The sequence below is a fragment of the Chelonia mydas genome, chromosome 2 (assembly GCF_015237465.2).
Source record: "Chelonia mydas isolate rCheMyd1 chromosome 2, rCheMyd1.pri.v2, whole genome shotgun sequence".
NCBI classification, from domain to species: domain Eukaryota; kingdom Metazoa; phylum Chordata; order Testudines; family Cheloniidae; genus Chelonia; species Chelonia mydas.
Window position 1 is genome coordinate 230,493,459 of NC_057850.1, and position 19,305 is coordinate 230,512,763.

General features: G+C 39.2%; 1 protein-coding gene across 12 annotated transcripts in view; it reads left to right on the forward strand.

The window, feature by feature from the left end:
* The window catches only part of WAC (WW domain containing adaptor with coiled-coil), a 128,654-nt gene that overhangs the window by 59,508 nt on the left and 49,841 nt on the right, over positions 1–19,305 (forward strand). For all 12 annotated transcript variants that reach the window (XR_006289088.1, XR_006289090.1, XR_006289089.1 and 9 more), the window contains one exon: positions 958–1,266. Coding sequence is in view for 9 of the 12 variants with exons in the window: in XM_037890918.2 (XP_037746846.1) it covers positions 958–1,266 (309 nt within the window). In the remaining 3 variants the exon portion in view is untranslated. The remainder of the gene's footprint in view (positions 1–957; positions 1,267–19,305) is intronic.

A 19,305-nucleotide genomic window follows, 5' to 3' on the forward strand; every position in this document is an offset into this window, starting at 1 on the left:
GGATATTTGTAATAAAAAATAATATAAAGTGAGCACTGTACACTTTGTATTCTGTGTTGTAATTGAAATCAATATATTTGAAAATGTAGAATAAATCCAAAAATATTTAAGTAAATGCTATTCTGTTGTTAACAGTACGACTGAAACTGCGATTAATTGTGATAATTTTTGAAAATCATTTCACAGTCCTAATTGCAATAAATATTTGCTTTAGTGAATTTCATGTCAGTTTGCATCATTGCCAGTGGTAAGGTTGCATGACAGATGAGAAACTAGCAATCATGAAGGGTGAACCATACTCTGCATGCTTGTCAATCCCCAATGTAACATACTAAAGTCACTGTTATGTGACAGCATGCAAATTAAGAAGTTCATATATGTTTTAAGTTTTATATGATGCTAATCAAAATGGCTTGAAGCTGAATTTGTCCATTTTTTATCCTTTTAAAAACAAGAATTCAAAATTCGGTTGTATTAAAAAAACCGAACAGGAGACAAACATGGCGTATAGAAGAGAAATTCAGAAAACGTGAAAATTTTGCACAGAGAGGTCTGCCATAATTTAGTCTCTCAGATTAAATATAGCATATGCAAATATTTCATTTTGGTCAGTGTGTTAATGGAATCTTTAAAAATGACCTTGGAAATTAGAAAACTCACTACAAAATAGTTTGTCCTTAACAAGATTACTTTATTGGAATTCTAAATTCGGCAAAGATCCAATAGTGTTTGAGAAGGGGCATGTTGTCAGTGAGTAAAATCAGATTGTTTGCCAGTACTGAGCTGTTAATAGCTATTGTGCTGGCAGTTGAGATTTTTAAAAAAAATAATGAAAACCTAATCAAATTTAAACATTAGTATGCTACTGAATTAGTCATAGTCCTTGCAATGTTAGTGAAGTTTCTAACTTAATCTTTTTTTTTCTTATTGCAACGTTCTTTGTGAACCCTACAACAGTGGAAGACAAGCATTCCAGTGATGCCAGTAGTATACTCCCTCAGAATATTTTGTCTCAGACAAGCAGACACAATGACAGAGACTACAGACTGCCAAGAGCAGAGACTCACAGTAGTTCTACTCCAGTACAACATCCCATCAAACCAGTGGTTCATCCAACTGCTACCCCAAGCACTGTTCCTCCTACTCCATTTTCTCTACAATCTGATCACCAGCCAAAGAAATCTTTTGATGCTAATGGAGCATCTACTTTATCAAAACTGCCTACACCCACATCGTCCATCCCTTCTCAGAAAACAGATAGAAAAGGTATGTCAGATAAAACTATTTTTAATACTGCTCAGTGTTGTAAGTTGAATTTGTGGTGTTGGTTAGAAAGTCTGACTTCTAGAATTTAAACATATTTTTCCTGTTTCCTATGCTTGAAACAGTTAATTTAGTCATGATTTTTGTGATTCAGATTCAGTTTCACATTAAACCATGGTTTTCATAATCCGCTTATCTGACAGAACTTTGAATTCTGAACTTTGAATTAGATGGTAAAGCAGAAGAGACCATTGTGATCATCTAGTCTGACCTCCTTTATAACACAGGCATAGGACTTCCCTGAATTAATTATCACCTGAACTAGTAGGTTTGCCATTTACATGCATATTCTGCAAACTGTATTTCAATTGATCTCTACTAAAAGGGTGCCTAAAATTCTTTTTATGTTATTTTGGAACTTTGCAGTTACTGCAGTTGTCAGTTTGTCTGTCGGATTAATGTTTCAAAGCTGTCTTGGAGCCATGCATTTTCTGTCAAATGTATCTTGTTGGGATTCCAGTGACAAACTGCTTACGTTTCCCTATAATGATACACGGGAATATGTCTGGTACCAGGGTGGATTTGATTTAAATCAAATTGATTTAAATCACTGGTCAGGAAGACTCGATTTAATCAGGGATTTCTACATAGAAGTGCATTCTTGTTGGTTGTTATAACCTTAATACATATTCTTCACAACTCAGAGATAGATGTAGGTTTCATTTTTAAAAGATACACACTATGTTTTTAAACAGTGATTTATTTTGAAAAGTTTTCAGATTAGTTTTACAGCTATATCAGAAAATGAATGATTGTTTGGTTATTTCATTTACCAAAGGTAATTGAAGCAGATATTTATGAAGTCACTGGGAGGTGAACTATCTCCAATTCAACAGGTTAATCTTTAACATTTGGAGGAGTTTCTTACCATGCTGTGTTAGGAGGAGAACATCACCAGACAGATATTTAAATTGTTTTATTTAACTAAAACAACAACGTTAAGTATTCTGGATTTTTTTTCTTCAACAGCAAACATATAATATTTTAACAAAACAAGCATATGTCCCTTGCTTCTCACATTTATCTACAGACTTCTTCTCCTGATCCAGATCTATTCGGCCCCAACAATGAATCTTCTATTCATTTAACTTTTTGAAACTTTGCACTTTTAAAGAGAGGTAAGGGATTGACTCTGTGTACACAAATTTGCAGAAGGACTCTGGAGTTGAGGTCTATTATTTCTCACTTCTGTACATTTATTTATTTATTTAAAAACATTTTTGCTGTTAACAAGCATGTTACCTCTGGAGACACAAATCCACAGTTTGAGAACTGCAAAACGAAGCATCTCTGATGGTATCTTCTAGACTGAGCACTGAGTCTCATTGGGTAGATAGAAAGATTAACCTAAATAAACTGTACAGAAGCCTGTGGAACCCCATTAGATTGGGTCCCTAATCCATGAACTATTGGAACTCATTTACAAAACTTTTCTTAAACATGACATGAATATATTGTCTCATTTTATAGAATTAGAATTTATAATCCCTATTCCATGATGAGATATCTTTGAGCTATAATGTATCTTAATTAAAACTATTTTTAGATTGCTTTTTTCCTCAAAAAGCATTTTATCAAAAAAATCTGATTTAAATAAAAAACATTTTTTTTAATTTTTTTTTTTAATCATTGATTTTTATCCATCCTGACTGGTACATTTGTGGATATAAGAAGTTTGATCTTGAAGAAATGAGTGGTATTCTTTAATTTTGTTGTAATGCTAACTTCTCCAAAATCCTCCTCCCCACCTCCTTTCGGACCACTCTCATGACACTATTCTCGTCCAAGGAGTGAACTCCTTATTACAGTGAAGAACAATAGAACACATCCCACTAGAATATCAAGGAATAGGATTCTACTCGACTTAACTTCCTGATTCCCAAAAAGAAGGGCAGTTGGAGACCAATCCTCGACCTCTGCCACTTCAGTCATTTCATTCACAAACTCAAGTGTTGCATGGTTACATTGGCAGTGATAATTCCATCTCTAGAAAAAGATGTGTGTTCATGGCTCTTGTTATGAAGGATGCTTGTTTCCACATAGACAGTTACCCTGCCCAGACGTTTTCTCAGGTTTACGGAGGACACCAACTATTTCCGACACCAAGTACTTAGCTTTGGAATAGCTACCATTACCAGAGTCTTCACCAAAATGTTTTCCGTTGTAGCAGCTTACGCCAAGTGTTATGGTCTCCTTGTTTTTCTGTACCTCAGCGACTGACTCCTGGCTGCCAAATTGCACTAAGAAGCCCATATGCCAACCTGTTACTCAACCTCCTTGCTTCACTGGGAGTCAGCGTCAACATTGAGAAATCAATCCTCAACTCCATGCAATCATTGGACTTCATTGGGACTACTATAAACTCTACCATAGCACAAGCATACCTGACAAATTTCAGGAGATGAACGTCATATCTCATCAGGAACAACCCTCAAGTATCAGGCACGACTTGTCTGTCTCTTGTCCACATGGCTTCGTGCACCTACGTGACCTTTGCTGCCTTCAGACTTGGCTCCAGTCCATGTACTCACTGAACCATTACTCTTTGAACCTCAGGCTGACGGTTTCAGCCAGGGTACTGTCGTCTCTCCTATGATAGACTGACCCACATGTAGTGTGGGAGTTGCCTTTTTTCCGTCCTCCCCAAACAAAATTATCATCACCAGTGCGTCTTTAGTGGGCTGGGGAGCCCATGTGGATGACCTTATGATACAAGGTACATGAACACTTTGAGTATCCAGGATGCATCTCAGTCTTATGGAACTTTGAACAGTACAAAAAGGTTTGCAAATCCTTTGTCCAACTCACATGCTCTCACCAGGTCCTGATCATGTCAGACAATACCAGCACTGTTTTCTATATCAACAAACAAGGGGAGACATGGGAGAGTGAGATCCTCCACTCTATGCACAGAAATGTTGAACCTCTGGACCTGATACATCAAACATCATATCACCCTATCCAGGGATGTAGAATGTACCCGTGGACTCACTCAGCAGACACTTCGGGATTGATGATGAGTGGGAACTTCACGATACAGTGCTACACAACATCTTTGAACAATGGCGGACCCCAACCAGAGACCTATTTGCTTCTCAGACCAACAGCAAGTGCACCATGTACTGCTCCTGGGGAGCCATTGATTATCACTCCCGGGGTGATGCTCTCCTACCCTCTTGGTCAGACCAGCTCAACTATGCTTTCCCTCCACTGCTGCTCCTTCCTTGAGTATGCCACAAAATCTGAAAAGAGGGAGGTGGTCATTCTTATCACTCTCACACACACACACATACGCGCCCTCTGGCCCAGACAATTTTGATTCCCCAGTTTCTTTCACATGTGGTCCTGTCCACCAGTTCCCATCCTGAACTTCCCTGATCATCTTCTGACCCAGTACACTGGCACCCCACTCCACATCCACTCTACTTCAGGGCATAGTATTTGGATGGACATCTACTCTAGAATGGACATGCTCCTTAGCTATACAAGACATCTCTCTAACAGTGGGAAGGACTGCACTAGACAATGTTACCAGGCTAAATGGAGACTTTTTCATCTTGGACTAACATAAAGGGGTTCTACCAGAAGTGGCAGAAATTCCCCTAATCCTGGATTACATTCTATCTTTAAAGTCATTGGGTCTTGTCCATAGCACTTTGACAGTCCACCTGATGACAGTCAGCACATTCCATCCACCTGTGAGGGGTTGCTCTGATTTTACACATCCGCTAACTGCTAGATTTTGGAAGGGCCTCCTCAGAACCTTCCCTCCCCTCCAAACGGTCATACCTCAATGCGACTTGAATTTGGTACTCTCTGCTTCAATTAAACCCCCCTTAGAGCTACTGGCATCTTCTTCCACGTCTCTCCTTTCCATTAAAGTCAACCTTCCTGGTTGCTATCACTTTGGTAAGAAGAGTCTGTGAACTTGGAGCTATGATAGCAGATCTGTCGTTCACAGTATTCCACAAGGATAAGGTCTCCTTATGTCTACACCTTAAATTTCTACCAAAGGTGGTATCCCACTTTAGCATGAAGTAATCCATTCACTTACCTGTTTTCTTCCCGAAACCACATACCTCTGCAGAAGAACACCAACTCCATTCCCTTGACATCAGGAAGTCCCCTAGACCATTTATTGCCGTAGCTGAGAGACTAAGAACAGGCCATCTCCAAGAGGATTTCTGGTTTCATCAATCTCTATCAGCTGTTGGGCCTTCCTCCCCACCAGAGAGATATGAGCTCAGGCTACCAACATGGCCTCCCTTCAGAATGTGCTTCTCAGGCAAGGTCTACAATGGGGGGTGGTGGAATCTATCTAAGTTATGCAACTTTAGCTATGTGAACAATGTAGCTGAAGTCGACGTACTTAGATCTACTCTCCACGGTGTTTTCACTGCGGTCAGTCGACAGCTGACTCTTCCCCATCAACTCCGCCTGCACCTCTTGCCTCAGTGGAGTAACGGAGTCGACAGGAGAGTGCTCATTGATCAATTTATCGTGTCTAGACTAGACGTGATAAGTCGACCCCTGCTGGATCGATTGCTGCCCGTCAATCCTTTGGGTAATGTAGACATGCCCTCATAGACCTATGTAGAGCACCCACATGGAGTTCTGTGCACACCTTAGTAACGCTCTATGCCTTGGAGCAGGACTTAGCATCAGATGCCTCCTTTGGCACGGCGGTTCTCTGCACAACCCTTCCATCCTCCTCATCACACCCTTCTCCAACCTAGGGACTATTTGTCAGTTACCCTCAGTGGAATACAATAGAGACAATCACTTAATAAAAGAAGAGAAAGTTGCTTACCTGTAACCAGAGGTTCTTTGAGATGTGTGGTCCCTACCTGTATTCCACTTCCCATCCTCCTTCCCCTCTGCTTCGAGTCTGTCAGATTCATGGTAGAGGAAGAACTGGAGATGTGGTCCTTCTGCCCTGTCCTTTATCACCTTGGTTGGAAACATGGGGTGAGTGAGGGGCCATCCGCAGACCAGTGGACACTACTTTCAGAATTCTCCAACTCTGTGTGTGTGGTGTGCATGCATAACTCCCAGTGGATTACAGATAGAGACCACATATCTTGAAGAACCTGCAGTGAGAGGTAAATAACCTCCTCTTACACATGTGGCTCCTTCCTCTGCATTGGGCTCCTCCAGGCTTGACTGTTGGGACTGACTGGACTGGACTGGAGTCTCAAACAGGTCCTGGTTCATGACATAGCTGGACCCCTCCTCCCACTAGCATGTCCTTTATCTTTCTTCTCCTCATTTCTGTTCATGGCAGGGGGCCTGTGACTCAGGCCCCACGGAGTTTATCCACGGTGATGTGTGGAGTGGTATTGAGGTCACTGCCAAGTACGACATGTAGCTCTTTGTAAAAGCGGCAGGTCTGCAGCTTGGCATTGAATCATAGAATCATAGAATATCAGGGTTGGAAGGGACCTCAGGAGGTCATCTCGTCCAACCCCCTGCTCAAAGCAGGACCAATCCCCAATCAAATCATCCCAGCCAAGGCTTTGTCAAGCCTGACCTTAAAAACTTCCAAGGAAGGAGATTCTACTACCTCCCTAGGTAACGCATTCCAGTGTTTCACCACCCTCTTAGTGAAAAAGTTTTTCCTAATATCCAACCTAAACCTCCCCCACTGCAACTTGAGACCATTACTCCTTGTCCTGTCCTCTTCTACCACTGAGAATAGTCTAGAACCATCCTCTCTGGAACCACCTCTCAGGTAGTTGAAAGCAGCTATCAAATTCCGCCTCATTCTTCTCTTCTGCAGACTAAACAATCCCAGTTCCCTCAGCCTCTCCTCATAAGTCATGTGTTCCAGACCCCTAATCATTTTTGTTGCCCTTCGCTGGACTCTCTCCAATTTATCCACATCCTTCTTGTAGTGTGGGGCCCAAAACTGGACACAGTACTCCAGATGAGGCCTCACCAATGTCGAATAGAGGGGAACGATCACGTCCCTCGATCTGCTCGCTATGCCCCTACTTATACATCCCAAAATGCCATTGGCCTTCTTGGCAACAAGGGCACACTGCTGACTCATATCCAGCTTCTCGTCCACTGTCACCCCTAGGTCCTTTTCCGCAGAACTGCTGCCTAGCCATTCGGTCCCTAGTCTGTAGCGGTGCATTGGGTTCTTCCGTCCTAAGTGCAGGACCCTGCACTTATCCTTGTTGAACCGCATCAGGTTTCTTTTGGCCCAATCCTCCAATTTGTCTAGGTCCCTCTGTATCCTATCCCTGCCCTCCCTTGGATCGACTGTTGGCCTCCCTGGCCTTCTGATATGTCTGTTGTGGTTCCTTCACTTTCATGAGGCACTGCTGCTGGTCCATGTCATATCCTTGCTCCCACATCCACTGTGCAATCTGTTTATAGATGTCCACCTTTCTACAGCTGTGCTCACACAGGCTCTTCTCCCCATATCCAGTATCTCCTATCTACTCCAAGCTGCAGCTTATCTGAAGCATGTAGACAGCATAGTCAGCTGGGCAGTTGTGCATAAGAATGGAGAACTGCTAGGTGCGCTTGCCAACCTGGACAGTCAGGAAAAAAGCATTTGAAAAATTCGTGGGGCTTTAAAGGGGAGGGAGGTTTTCTGGTCTCTCTGACCCCTGGGCTATGTAGTTCACAATTGACACCAGAGCAGTCATTGTCAAACATTGTGAGACCTCTTCTGGAGGACTGTTAGGGATGACATAAGTAACAGTGTCTTCACTTGTGCCGTATCAACCTCAGTACATCAACCCTGGCTCAACACGAAGGAGATGGTGGTAGTGTGTTTGTAAAGGGGCACTTACATCCGTGGGAAACATATTTAAGGGTAGACACGTGCATAACTAGGTCGACGCAAGGCAGCTTATGTGAACCTAACTTTGTAGTGTAGACGAGGTCTTAGTAAGGAATTATTCTCAGAATATAGCACTGTGAAACAGAATTTCACTTCAGGAGAGTAATTTTGGAGGAATTAAAAAAGATGCTGTCAATGTATATTTATTGAAATAACTAATTTCAGTATGTATCCTTTAAACAGTATGCCCTGAAAGATTTTTTTTTTAAACGGCTTTTATTTGTAAGGTGTAATGGGTTGTTTTTTTTAAATGAAGGGCTCAAGTCTTGCATTCCTTCCCTTGCCTTCACAGATATTTTCCAGCATTTTTAAATAAAGCATTGCAATTTCTAGTGCATAAGATAGGAAATGCAACTGACAGTCAAGAAAGCTGTTTGGCTGTACACACAAATGTTATCAAATGTGCAGAATAAAGAAACTGAAAATAGAGAATTTTTTACTAAATTTCTTTTTTAGTAATTTTAAGTGTTACAACAATTTTATGTAAAAACTGAAACATTCACCGTAAAAAAGCAAACTTCTAGTGGAAAAATAGAGAGGCAACCAAATGTGTATGTTAATGAAAGCTTGCAGGGGGAAAAGATACTAAAGAGGAAATCAGCACCTCTACGAAACAAGATGCATTAGTGTGTATACAGTGTTCTCTGTGAGCAAAAACTGTATAAGGTTACTCCCACCCACTTCGTTTTTAGCATCTAAATGTTTCTTAAAGACCTGCTTGTACCTTTTTTGCAAACTCAAACTGTGCAAAACATTCTCACTGATCATTCTGCCTATATTCTGTATTTCCAATTCTATCTTAAATTTCTGTGCTCTATCTCTAGAACTAAGATTTTAAAAAATAGTTCATCTCATTACTTAAATTTGACATGTTTTTGACCTCTATGTGGTGTTAGATCTATCCTGATATAAGAAGTTGAGGATGTTCCTTTCTTCGCACACTTCTTCTAGCTCTGAATAGCATCGTATTCAGTTCCCCGATCAAAGGGCATTCCACTCATGAAATTTAGACTGAATGCTAGCAAGTAAATCCAGTACTACTTGTCATAATTCTAGCTAATTTGGTTGTTAATCTAACCTTATTTTTCCTATAAGACTATATTGTGAGCAGAAATTATTCTTCCTGGGTTTCAGACAGAAAACAGATCAAAATTGCTCTGAAGAAAGTATTCAAGTTCATAACTAGCGATTTGTAGAATAGGGAAAAAGACGAGATAGCTTATTGATTGAAACATCAGGCTTGAAACACATGCACACAAACCACAGGATTCAATTATAGCTAAATTAACTCAACCATTAATATTTCTCAGGTATATAAACAAAATTCCATGCAGTTTATGGTGTGTAGAGGCTCATTAAGAATACCCACGCAATACTGCTGTCTGTTTTCTATGGACATTAGTTCCATGAAACTTTTTGTCCAAATATACATACAAGGTCAAAGAAGCATACAATTACCTACTGTGTTTAAAAAAATAAATGAATAAATTAAAAAAAATAAAAGGCCGGGGGGAGGGGAGCCTTCTGCAATCCTATATAATGTTGTCTGGTGATTTGTCTGCCTTTACTCATGTCCCAGAGGTGGGTGCTTAATATTAGTGATTTATATATCAATAGATAATTGTAAAATTAAATATGGTATTTTACATTTATATGACGCCTTTAATCCTAAAGCACTTTACAAATATATATACACATGCAGTTTGTAAAATGCTTTGGAATTAAAAGCATAATATAAATGCAAAATACTGGATTTAATTTTGTCATCAAACTTCCAAATCAGTCAGTCATTCTTTTATTTACTCTTCTAGAATCTGAAAATAGTTTGAGATTGCTTTGCTAGACTTAGACTTGTGTTTTATTCACTGATCCTTTGTACATCTCCTGCCATGCCAAACCTTTCCTTAAAAACTTGCAGGAGTAGAGAGTTCTTGAAGAACTATTTGACCTCTATTCTTTGGTTTGAGTGTTACAGTCAGAATCTGCAGCTTCTGTTTGTGGTCTCTGTGATGGTTATTTATTCAGAGAAAGTGTGGGGTTGCTTTTCCTATTTTTTTGCTGTTTTATATGTAGATTGCATTACCCATTTTCCCATTTCTGATTGTTATGTGAATGAATGCTGCCATACGTCTTTTTTATCCTAACAGTGTGTCTGTCTGTATGGGATACTTCTCTTTCAGCGCTTCTATCTATAGGCAGCAGTTTGTTTTCAAACTTTCTGTATCACTTAGTATGTTGGTCAGAGGAATATTGTCATGTTGGTTTTGGTGTTCATACAGACAGTTTAAAGCAGTTGATCAGTGGCAGATGGGCTTCTCTCCAACTCTCAACTTTCTTATTTGATATACCATCTACCTTCTGGAGCAGTTAGCTGTTGCATTCCTACTGACAGTTCCATTACATCTTCTTCTTTGGTTGATATTTGCAGTTTCTCTCTCTTTGAAGGGCTGTTCTTATGATCACTTCATTCTCAACTAGAGAGGGTGTTGCAGGGTTCTTCAAATATTTTCAGGCTCAACTGCCTATTACTGATGGTTTACTTTTTGTGTCTTGTCTTATTATTGTCCAAATAAGAGTTTGTCAGTGCTTGGAATCATTGATTCAGTAATTGTACACAAGAAAAACAAAATAAACTGCTTCAGAGAATCAGAGCGCAATTGGTATATCCCAGTAATAATCAGTATCACAGTTGTAGTTGACCCGCTCTATTTCTGAAATGTAGTGCTGGTATCTTGCATGGGGTATCTCCAACTGTTGCTGCTGTTGAATGTTTTATATTAATAGCACTTGGAGACCTTGTCAGGTCAGAGCCCCATTGTGTTTGGCCCTATAAAAACTTGTTAAATCACTGCCCCAAAGAGCTTATTCTATTTCAAGACCAGACATAATAGGTAGATGAGATGAACAAGGTGTTTGGGGAAAAGTGAGGACAGTATTACTCCTGGGAGAATTCTGCATCAAAAAATTAAAAATTCTGCGCACAATATTTTAAAATTCTGCAAAATTCTGCAGATTTTATTTGTCAAAATAACACACTCTAATCATACCAGTTACAATTATTTTGGTAATTTATTTCAAAATACCTGTCAGCAAGTATGTCTGTAACAACACACACACTATTCCCCTAGGAGTAGAGTTAAAGAAACCCCTACAACAACCTAGTTCCTGTTACTCTGCCCCCTCCCCACCCCAGATCCCAGGTGGGGGGCCAGACACTCTCACTCGTCCCCTGCGGAGCTCAACCATGGGCCCCTACTCCTGGAGGCCACCTGTTGCCGCCGCCCCCCCCCCCTCCCCCCCCCCCCAGACACAGCCTCTATCCTCCAGAGCCCAGCAGAGTGCAACCCTCTCCTTCCCCCCCACCCCCCCACACATTCACACACAACACACACACGCTCTCTCTCTCACGCTCTACCTCCCAGAACCCAGGGATCCAGAAGGAGAAACAGTCTGATTCTGGATCCCAGGTTTGTGTGGAGTTTTCTGCATGCAGCTTTCTCCTCCCTTCAGGGTGTGCAAGAACTGCAGTTGCTGGGAAACCACCCCCCAACACCCCACCCCCCGTCTTCTATTTGTGAGCTGGATTCTGCCAGGTCAAGCAGCCCCTAGTGGTGGCCAACATCTCTGCAGCCCATTTCTGTGCCGGGGGTGTGGGCGGGGGGGAGATTCTGCATGCACAACATTAATTTCTGCAAATTTTTTTATTGCGCAGTGGCACAGAATTCCCCCAGGAATACAGGATACCGAAAATTAATAGGATGTTCTAGCCCAATCTAGTGTTGTGTGCAGTCCGTAATCAGTAATCCTAATTACAACTGGTCACTTCCCTAGCCATTATTACATGGCAGCTTTCTGTAAGCAGTACAGCAGGTGTGTTTTGTTTGGAGGATAAGGTGTTGATTCTGTGGCTTTTTAGAGTTTTTTGCCCATGTGAAAGGGGTGCGATGGGAGAAAGCGTAAATGTGATTGTGGGAGAAATTAATGAGCAGGCAATAGAGGCTGGCGTTATCAAAGGTGCAACTCAACCTCAAAAGACGATGACAGGGTGGTTAGGTAGCACAAGCCTGAATTGTGGAGATCCTTGAAGGTTAGGACAAGAAGTTTGTGGTGGATGCCAATGGAGGGACTTAAAGTGACATAGGGAACACAGTTTTTCTGGCTTATAACTCAGTTATTAACAGCAGTTTGAATTTACAGTCTCTATGCTATTAATGTTGATCAGTGAAATCCTCTGTTCATGCACTTCACAAATAATAGACAAAAACTTCTTTAGAATGCCCTGCTTAATGTTTCACCACTGACCTTGAATCGCTGGGGCAAATGTTAGTATGCATGTCATTTCAGTTCTTAGACTATTCTTGAGATTTTCAACAAGGGGCCTGTTCTGATGGTACATTCTGTGATATATAGCTTGTCACTAGGAAGACTACCTAACTTAATGTTAGACCTCTTTATTATTGTCAAACAGATATTATCACTGGTCAGTCAGATTCCAACTATTGTATCTTCTCAGAGGAGGGTGATTTGTAAATCATGTTGTTCTGCATTCCAACTGCCCATGTAGACCCTGCTGGTGCTCTCTAAAAAGGCACCCACGAGACTACGTTAATGCAAATAAGGTACCTTTTTGAGCACACCAGCAGGGTCTGCATGGAGCAATTAATGTGCTATATAGAGCACATTCCTCCAGTACGCTGTGCCGGTGCTGTATAGACAAGCCCTAAATCCTTTAAAAAAAAAAAAAAAAAAAAGTCTGCTGCAGTCTGGTCATGGTACTGTTTAAAGAAATTCTTCACAACACTTCATAAATAATTTTTAACTCCCTATATTAAAATTTTTTTCCTAATTTTGCTGGTCTTATTTACTCTGCTTGCTTCTTTCCTTCCTTATATTACAGCTTGCATATAAATAAATTCCTGTAACTTTCCCATTGTTTGCTAACTACATCTCTACCCCAATATAAAGCGACCCCATATAACACGAATTCGGATATAACGCAGTAAAGCAGTTCTCCGGGGGGTGCGGGGCTGTGCGTTCCAGTGGATCAAAGCAAGTTCGATATAATGCGATAAGATTTTTTGGCTCCCGAGGACAGTGTTATATCGGGGTAGAGGTGCATATGTTAAACTGGAACAGATACCTTGTTTTTAGTTGCTTGATAACTTTCTAGGCTATTGACACTGGAGATACATTACCTTTTTGTTTTTCCACATTGTTCTAAGGGAAACAATTTCATGCTATATCACAACTAAAAGTAATTGGTCTTTCACTAGTCTTTAAACAAAAAAAAAATAATCTGAAATCTCTCTCTGGCCCCAAAAGGTGATCTCTAATGTGCTTAGTTTGACTAATTCAGGAAATATTTAAGTGGTTACTGAAAGCCAGTGTCTCAATGGAAGCATGATCAGAGAGGAAAGTTCTGGTGAGTACTTTAGCAGTACATCTCTCTCAGATCTGGGGGATTACTAATGTTAAAAACTCATTTACATATATGCAATAGAGTTGATATAATGGAAAAGCAATTCTGCTCTTCGTTCCAGTTTACATTTTCACAATAAATGATAGCTCTTCCATGGGACAAGGTATTTTCATGAGGATTGTGCCTAAAGGACTACTTACTTTATTTTAATCTTGCTTAAGAAGGTTAAAAAGTCTTGTGTGTTTCTCTTGAACACAAATTTGTATCCGCCGTAAAGAGATCTGCAAAGCTCCTCAGTCATTTTACCATCTTAATCAACACTTCTTCCAGGCTTCTGAGACAATCCTTATACTTTTAATATGTCAACGTTTTTAAAGAGAAAATTTGTTCTTTCACAGGATCAAATTTGCATTCTTTTCCATTTGTTTCTCTAGTCTTAGGTTTGGACATAGATGGTTGCTTAATGAAGAGACTGTATCTCAGAGTTAAAGCTTGATGTACGTGTGGGTAGTTCACTTTACAAAAAAACATGTTTTTGCATCAGTCCTCTAGGTAGCATTGTTTCTGAAGATAACATTAAGTTAACGGTGCTTAAGAGGGATTGGTTGATCAAAATTCTCAGCAGACCTGAGGGCTTATCTCTTCCAGACATGTTCAGTTCAACCCAAATTTGGATAATTTCAACTCTGTTCTCACGCTACTCTAGCAGATTTAAAGGATTTTATATACTTCTAAACACCCAGTTGAACCCTAGCAAATGGCTAGGGAACTGGTAATTAATCACAAAGAAATTTTATCAGGGAATCCCAGTTTCTGCTGTGGGATGAATACTGAAAATAATTAAGAGCATTAGTATATGGGCTGCTAAATACAGTGCATTTTTTTGACTACCTTATGCAGTCAGACTTAGTCTTACTGCAAAAGTATTTTCAACTTCTCCTGATAACTGCGTCATATGGAATCCATGTCTCTTGAGTACCCCAAGTTTTTCTTCAAATATGTTCTTGCTGAGAGATGGAGAACTCAACGTTCTTTTGCAAGAGACATTTGTGATATGATCTCAGGGCAATATTTTAAGTATTTCGTATTCTAGGAAATTTTACCAAAAGCCGTCTAGTTAAATCAAAGTCTTTACATTCATAAACAAGTTGTGTGTCTTAACTGTGATATTACTAGTGCTAAACATAAGCATAAGCTAGTTCTGAAGAATAAGGGGAAATTATGGTTCTTTGTGCTCTGTGTGTGCATATAATTTTATTTAAATATTGTAAAGCATACTCCCCTCTACTGGCAAGATCACGGTAGTCCAGTCACTTCACAATACAGCAATAATTCAAAAAAGAGGTCTTAAAAATAAAAAGAATATTTTTTTTAAATTATACCTAAAACAGGAAATACATGATGATACGTGATAGTGTGGAATAAGTGTTTATCATGAAGAGTTTGGTGTAGTTGTGTAACTCCATGAGTAGTGAATCTGCAAATGAGTTATGCATATAATCTGAAAAGAATGCATGCTAAACTTTTATACCGTATTATACCATCACGTATCTTATAAATGTAATATATCATAAAAACTATTTTGGAAATATTTCAGAGGGTTTGTTTTATTGGAAGTATTTGTTGGCTTTATCTACCTTTGAAATCATGTGCTTTAGTTATAAATCCAGTCCAGACCCAGAGGGAGAAAAGTTTTAAAGTAATAAATGTAAAAGCCCTCAAATAACAGGGTAGACTAATTTAAATGCAATGAAAGTCACATTTAAAGCAGGCTGAAGTTTTGTAAAACTAATTTGTGAATTTGTGCTACTGGAACTTTAAATTAGTGCACCAAATTTTAATTTATAAATGCTGTTTTTAAAATGTTACTGCAATAGAAAGAAAGAAAACCTGCTGTGAGCAGAAGACTAAATATTACAACATAAGTCTGGGAGGCAAAATAGTGAAGCAGGTACATAACTTTATTCATACAGCTATTCACATTGCCATGGAACTTCTCATGTACTTGTAGTTAGGCATGGCTGCAGCATCAGGGACTAAAATTGTTCACTTCAAAGTAGAACTGTTCTAGTATTAACAGTGGAAAATTATTTAGACTTTCAACATATTAGCAAAGTTAATATGAATTTTTATACAAAGGCTGGCATTAAAAAAAGAAAATCTAAAGTTAAGCTCTCAAGCCCATATTTAGGGGTCTAAAGGTGGAAGTTTCAAAAGTACCATAGTGACTTAGGAGCACAAGTTCCATTGACTTCAGGCTGCAAACTCTGATGGAGGAGCATAGCCTGGTCAAAGCATTTAAACTTTTTTGTAGGGCTGTCGATTAAGCGCAGTTAACTCACATAATTAACTCAAAATTAATCGCAATTAAAAAAAAAATCACCATTAATCATAGTTTTAATTGCACTGTTAAATACTATAACACCAGTTGAAATGTATTAAATATTTTGGATGTTCTGCATTTTCATATATATTATATTCTGTGTTGTAATTGAATTGGTGTATGTTATTTTTTATTACAAATATTTGCACTGTAAAAATGATAAAAGAAATAGTGTTTTTCAATTCACCTCATACAAATACGGTAATGCAATCTTTGTTGTGGAAGTGCAACTTACAAATGTAGATTTTTTGTTTTGTTACATAACTGCACTCGAAAACAACACAATGTAAAACTTCAGAGCCTACAAGTCCATTCAGTCCTACTTCTTGTTCAGCCAATCGCTAAGGCAAACAAGTTTGTTTACATTTACAAGAGATAATGCTGCCTTCTTCTTATTTACAATGTCACCAGAAAATAAGAACAGGCATTTGCATGGCACTTTCGTAGCCGGCATTGCAAGGTGTTTGTGCCACATATGCTAAACGTTCGTATGCCCTTTCATGATTTGGCCACCATTCCAGAGGACATGCTTCCATGCTGATGGCGCTCATTAAAAATTAATGCATTAATTAAATTTGTGACTGAACTCCTTGGGGGAGAATTGTGTGTCTCCTGTTCTGTTTTACCTGTATTCTGCCATATATTTCATGTTATAGCAGTCTCGGATGAAGATCCAGCACATGTTCATTTTAAGAATGCTTTCACTGCAGATTTGACAAAATGCAAAGAAGGTACCAATGTGAGATTTCTAAAGATAGCTACAGCACTCGACCCAAAGTTTAAGAATCTGAAGTGCCTTCCAAAATCTGAGGGGGACGAGGTGTAGAGCATGGTTTCAGAAATCTTAAAAGAGCAACACTTAGATGCGGAAACTACAGAACCTGAACCACCAAAAAAGAAAATCAGCCTTCTGCTGGTGGCATCTGACTCAGATAATGAAAATGAACATGCGTCGGTCCACGCTACGCTGGATCATCACCGAGCAGAACCCGTCATCAGGGTGGATGTATGTCCCCTGGAATGGTGGTTGAAGCATGAAGGGACATATGAATCTTTAGCGCATCTGGCACGTAAATATCTTGCGATGCCAGCTACAACAGTGCCATGCAAACTTCTGTTCTCACTTTCAGGTGACATTGTAAAGAAGAAGTGGGCAGTATTATCTCCTGCAAATGTAAACAAACTTGTTTGTCGGAGCGATTGGCTGAACAAGAATTAGGACTGAGTGGACTTGCAGGCTCTAAAATTTGACATTGTTTTATTTTCAGATGCAGAGTTTGGTTTTTTTGACATAATTCTACATTGGTAAGTTCAACTTTCATGATAAAGAGATCAGACTACAGTACACCGGACCCTCACTAGAACGTGGAATTTGGGATCCATTCCAAGTACCGTGTTATAGTGGGGACTGCGTTAAAATGAAATTACTGTAGACAGTAAATGTCACATCTGTAAAGTATAGAAAACCTTAGAAAATAAACTCCTATGTGAAGGAAACAATAAACGAGAAAAAAAGTTGCTTTATTAGACATTTAAAGTAGACATTAGAATAAACTAGTCTAGTTTTTCTTTAAAATGTCGGTGAGTTGCTTTTGCTTCTTGCTGCTGTGCCACTTCCGCTTAGCAAACTGCAAAAGAATATGTAGCTGCATAATTTTTATAGGCTCAACGTCTTGCATCTCAAACAATCTCAAAGCAGTCTCAAAGATGGTTACGGTCACAGTTGATGGAACGACGTCCACTTCATCTTCCTCCTCTTCTTCCATGGCAAAGGCCAGTTCTTCAGCTTCTGGAATGTTATTTGGTTGTACTGCCTGAAGAATTTGGTCTTCCGTTAGACTTTCAGCAACGGGACAAAATTCTTCTGCTTCATCATTGCCTCTTATCCAGAACTCAATATTTTGTGGAAGAACAGTTACCCTGAGCCCGGACAGTTGCCGGCACAGCTCCTGCATCCATTCCATGTCTGTTCTTCCAACTTCCTCCTCTGTAAATCCCTCAGCTGAATTCCTCGTCAGACTGTGATCTGCTTTCTTCATTTTCTTCCAGGAGCGGGTGGCCAAATGACCCACCAAATGGCCCACCATCCAACAGCGGTTTATCGTTTCAGCGTGTAATAAATTCCAGGACTTGCCGCCAATGTAAAAAATTTTTTATAGTCAGCTTGTTCAGAAAATCAGTGACAGACAACTCGCTTTCTATCATTTGTCGTACCAAGTTCCGTCGATAGTGCTGCTTAAAAATGGCGATGACATCTTGATCAAGTGTGAATAGCTGACGTTCTCCCGTCGACTGTGCTTGCGCTCCTTGTTCTGGTGGAGTACTAGAGTCGACAGGAGAACGTTCAGCGGTTGATTTATCACGTCTATACTCAAAAAAAATTTTTTTTTACTGTACGGTACTTAAATTTGGGATGAATGGCTGCGTTATATCCGAATTCACGTTATATAGACGCACGTTCTAGCGAGGGTCCAGTGTACTTGTATTGGCTGAATTGAAAAATACTGTTTCTTTTGTTTATCATTTTTACAGTGCAAATATTTGTAATAAATTGAACACTGTACACTTTGTATTTTGTGTATAATTGAAATCAATATATTTGGAAAATGTAGAGTGCATCCAAAATATTTAAATTGTTAAAACAGTAATAGAATACCATGTGATTAATCACAATTAATTTTTTTAATCGCTTGACAACCCTACTTGTTTGCCTTGCGAATATCAGAACAGCTTTTCAGCCTTGTGAATATTGGAAGGTGGTGCCAGTTGACAATATAGCTATAGTGCTCATCAGTCTTATATTTTGAATTTCTGTTCTCTGAGTAAGGATGTTAATGAAGTCATGGACTTGCCTTTTCAAGTATGCATGAGCATTTTAAGTATGATTCTTTTCAGTAGGAAACAATCTATATGTAAAATCTGAAACTACTTAAAATTATTAAAGGAAAGTATTAAACATTCAATATAGCAATTTAAGATTATAAAATAGGAAAAAAATAAAGAACTAGCAGCATGTGTATAAAAATGGATTTCTAATTAAAATCAGTTTAAAGTCATGATTTTCATCATAAATCAATGATCCATGATTTTTATCCACTCTGTCAGAAATGAGCTACAGCAGCTCTAGTACTAGTGAATGGTGCCAAATGTTTACCACTGGAAAAGTTCAGAAAGGGGAACTATGCAAAAATGAGGAAGCTAGTTAAATGGAAATTAAAAGGTACAGTCGCAAAAGTGAAATGTCTGTAAGCTGCATGGAAACTTTTTAAAAACACCATAATAGAAGTTCAAACTAAATGTATACCCCGGATTAAAAAAAGGAGG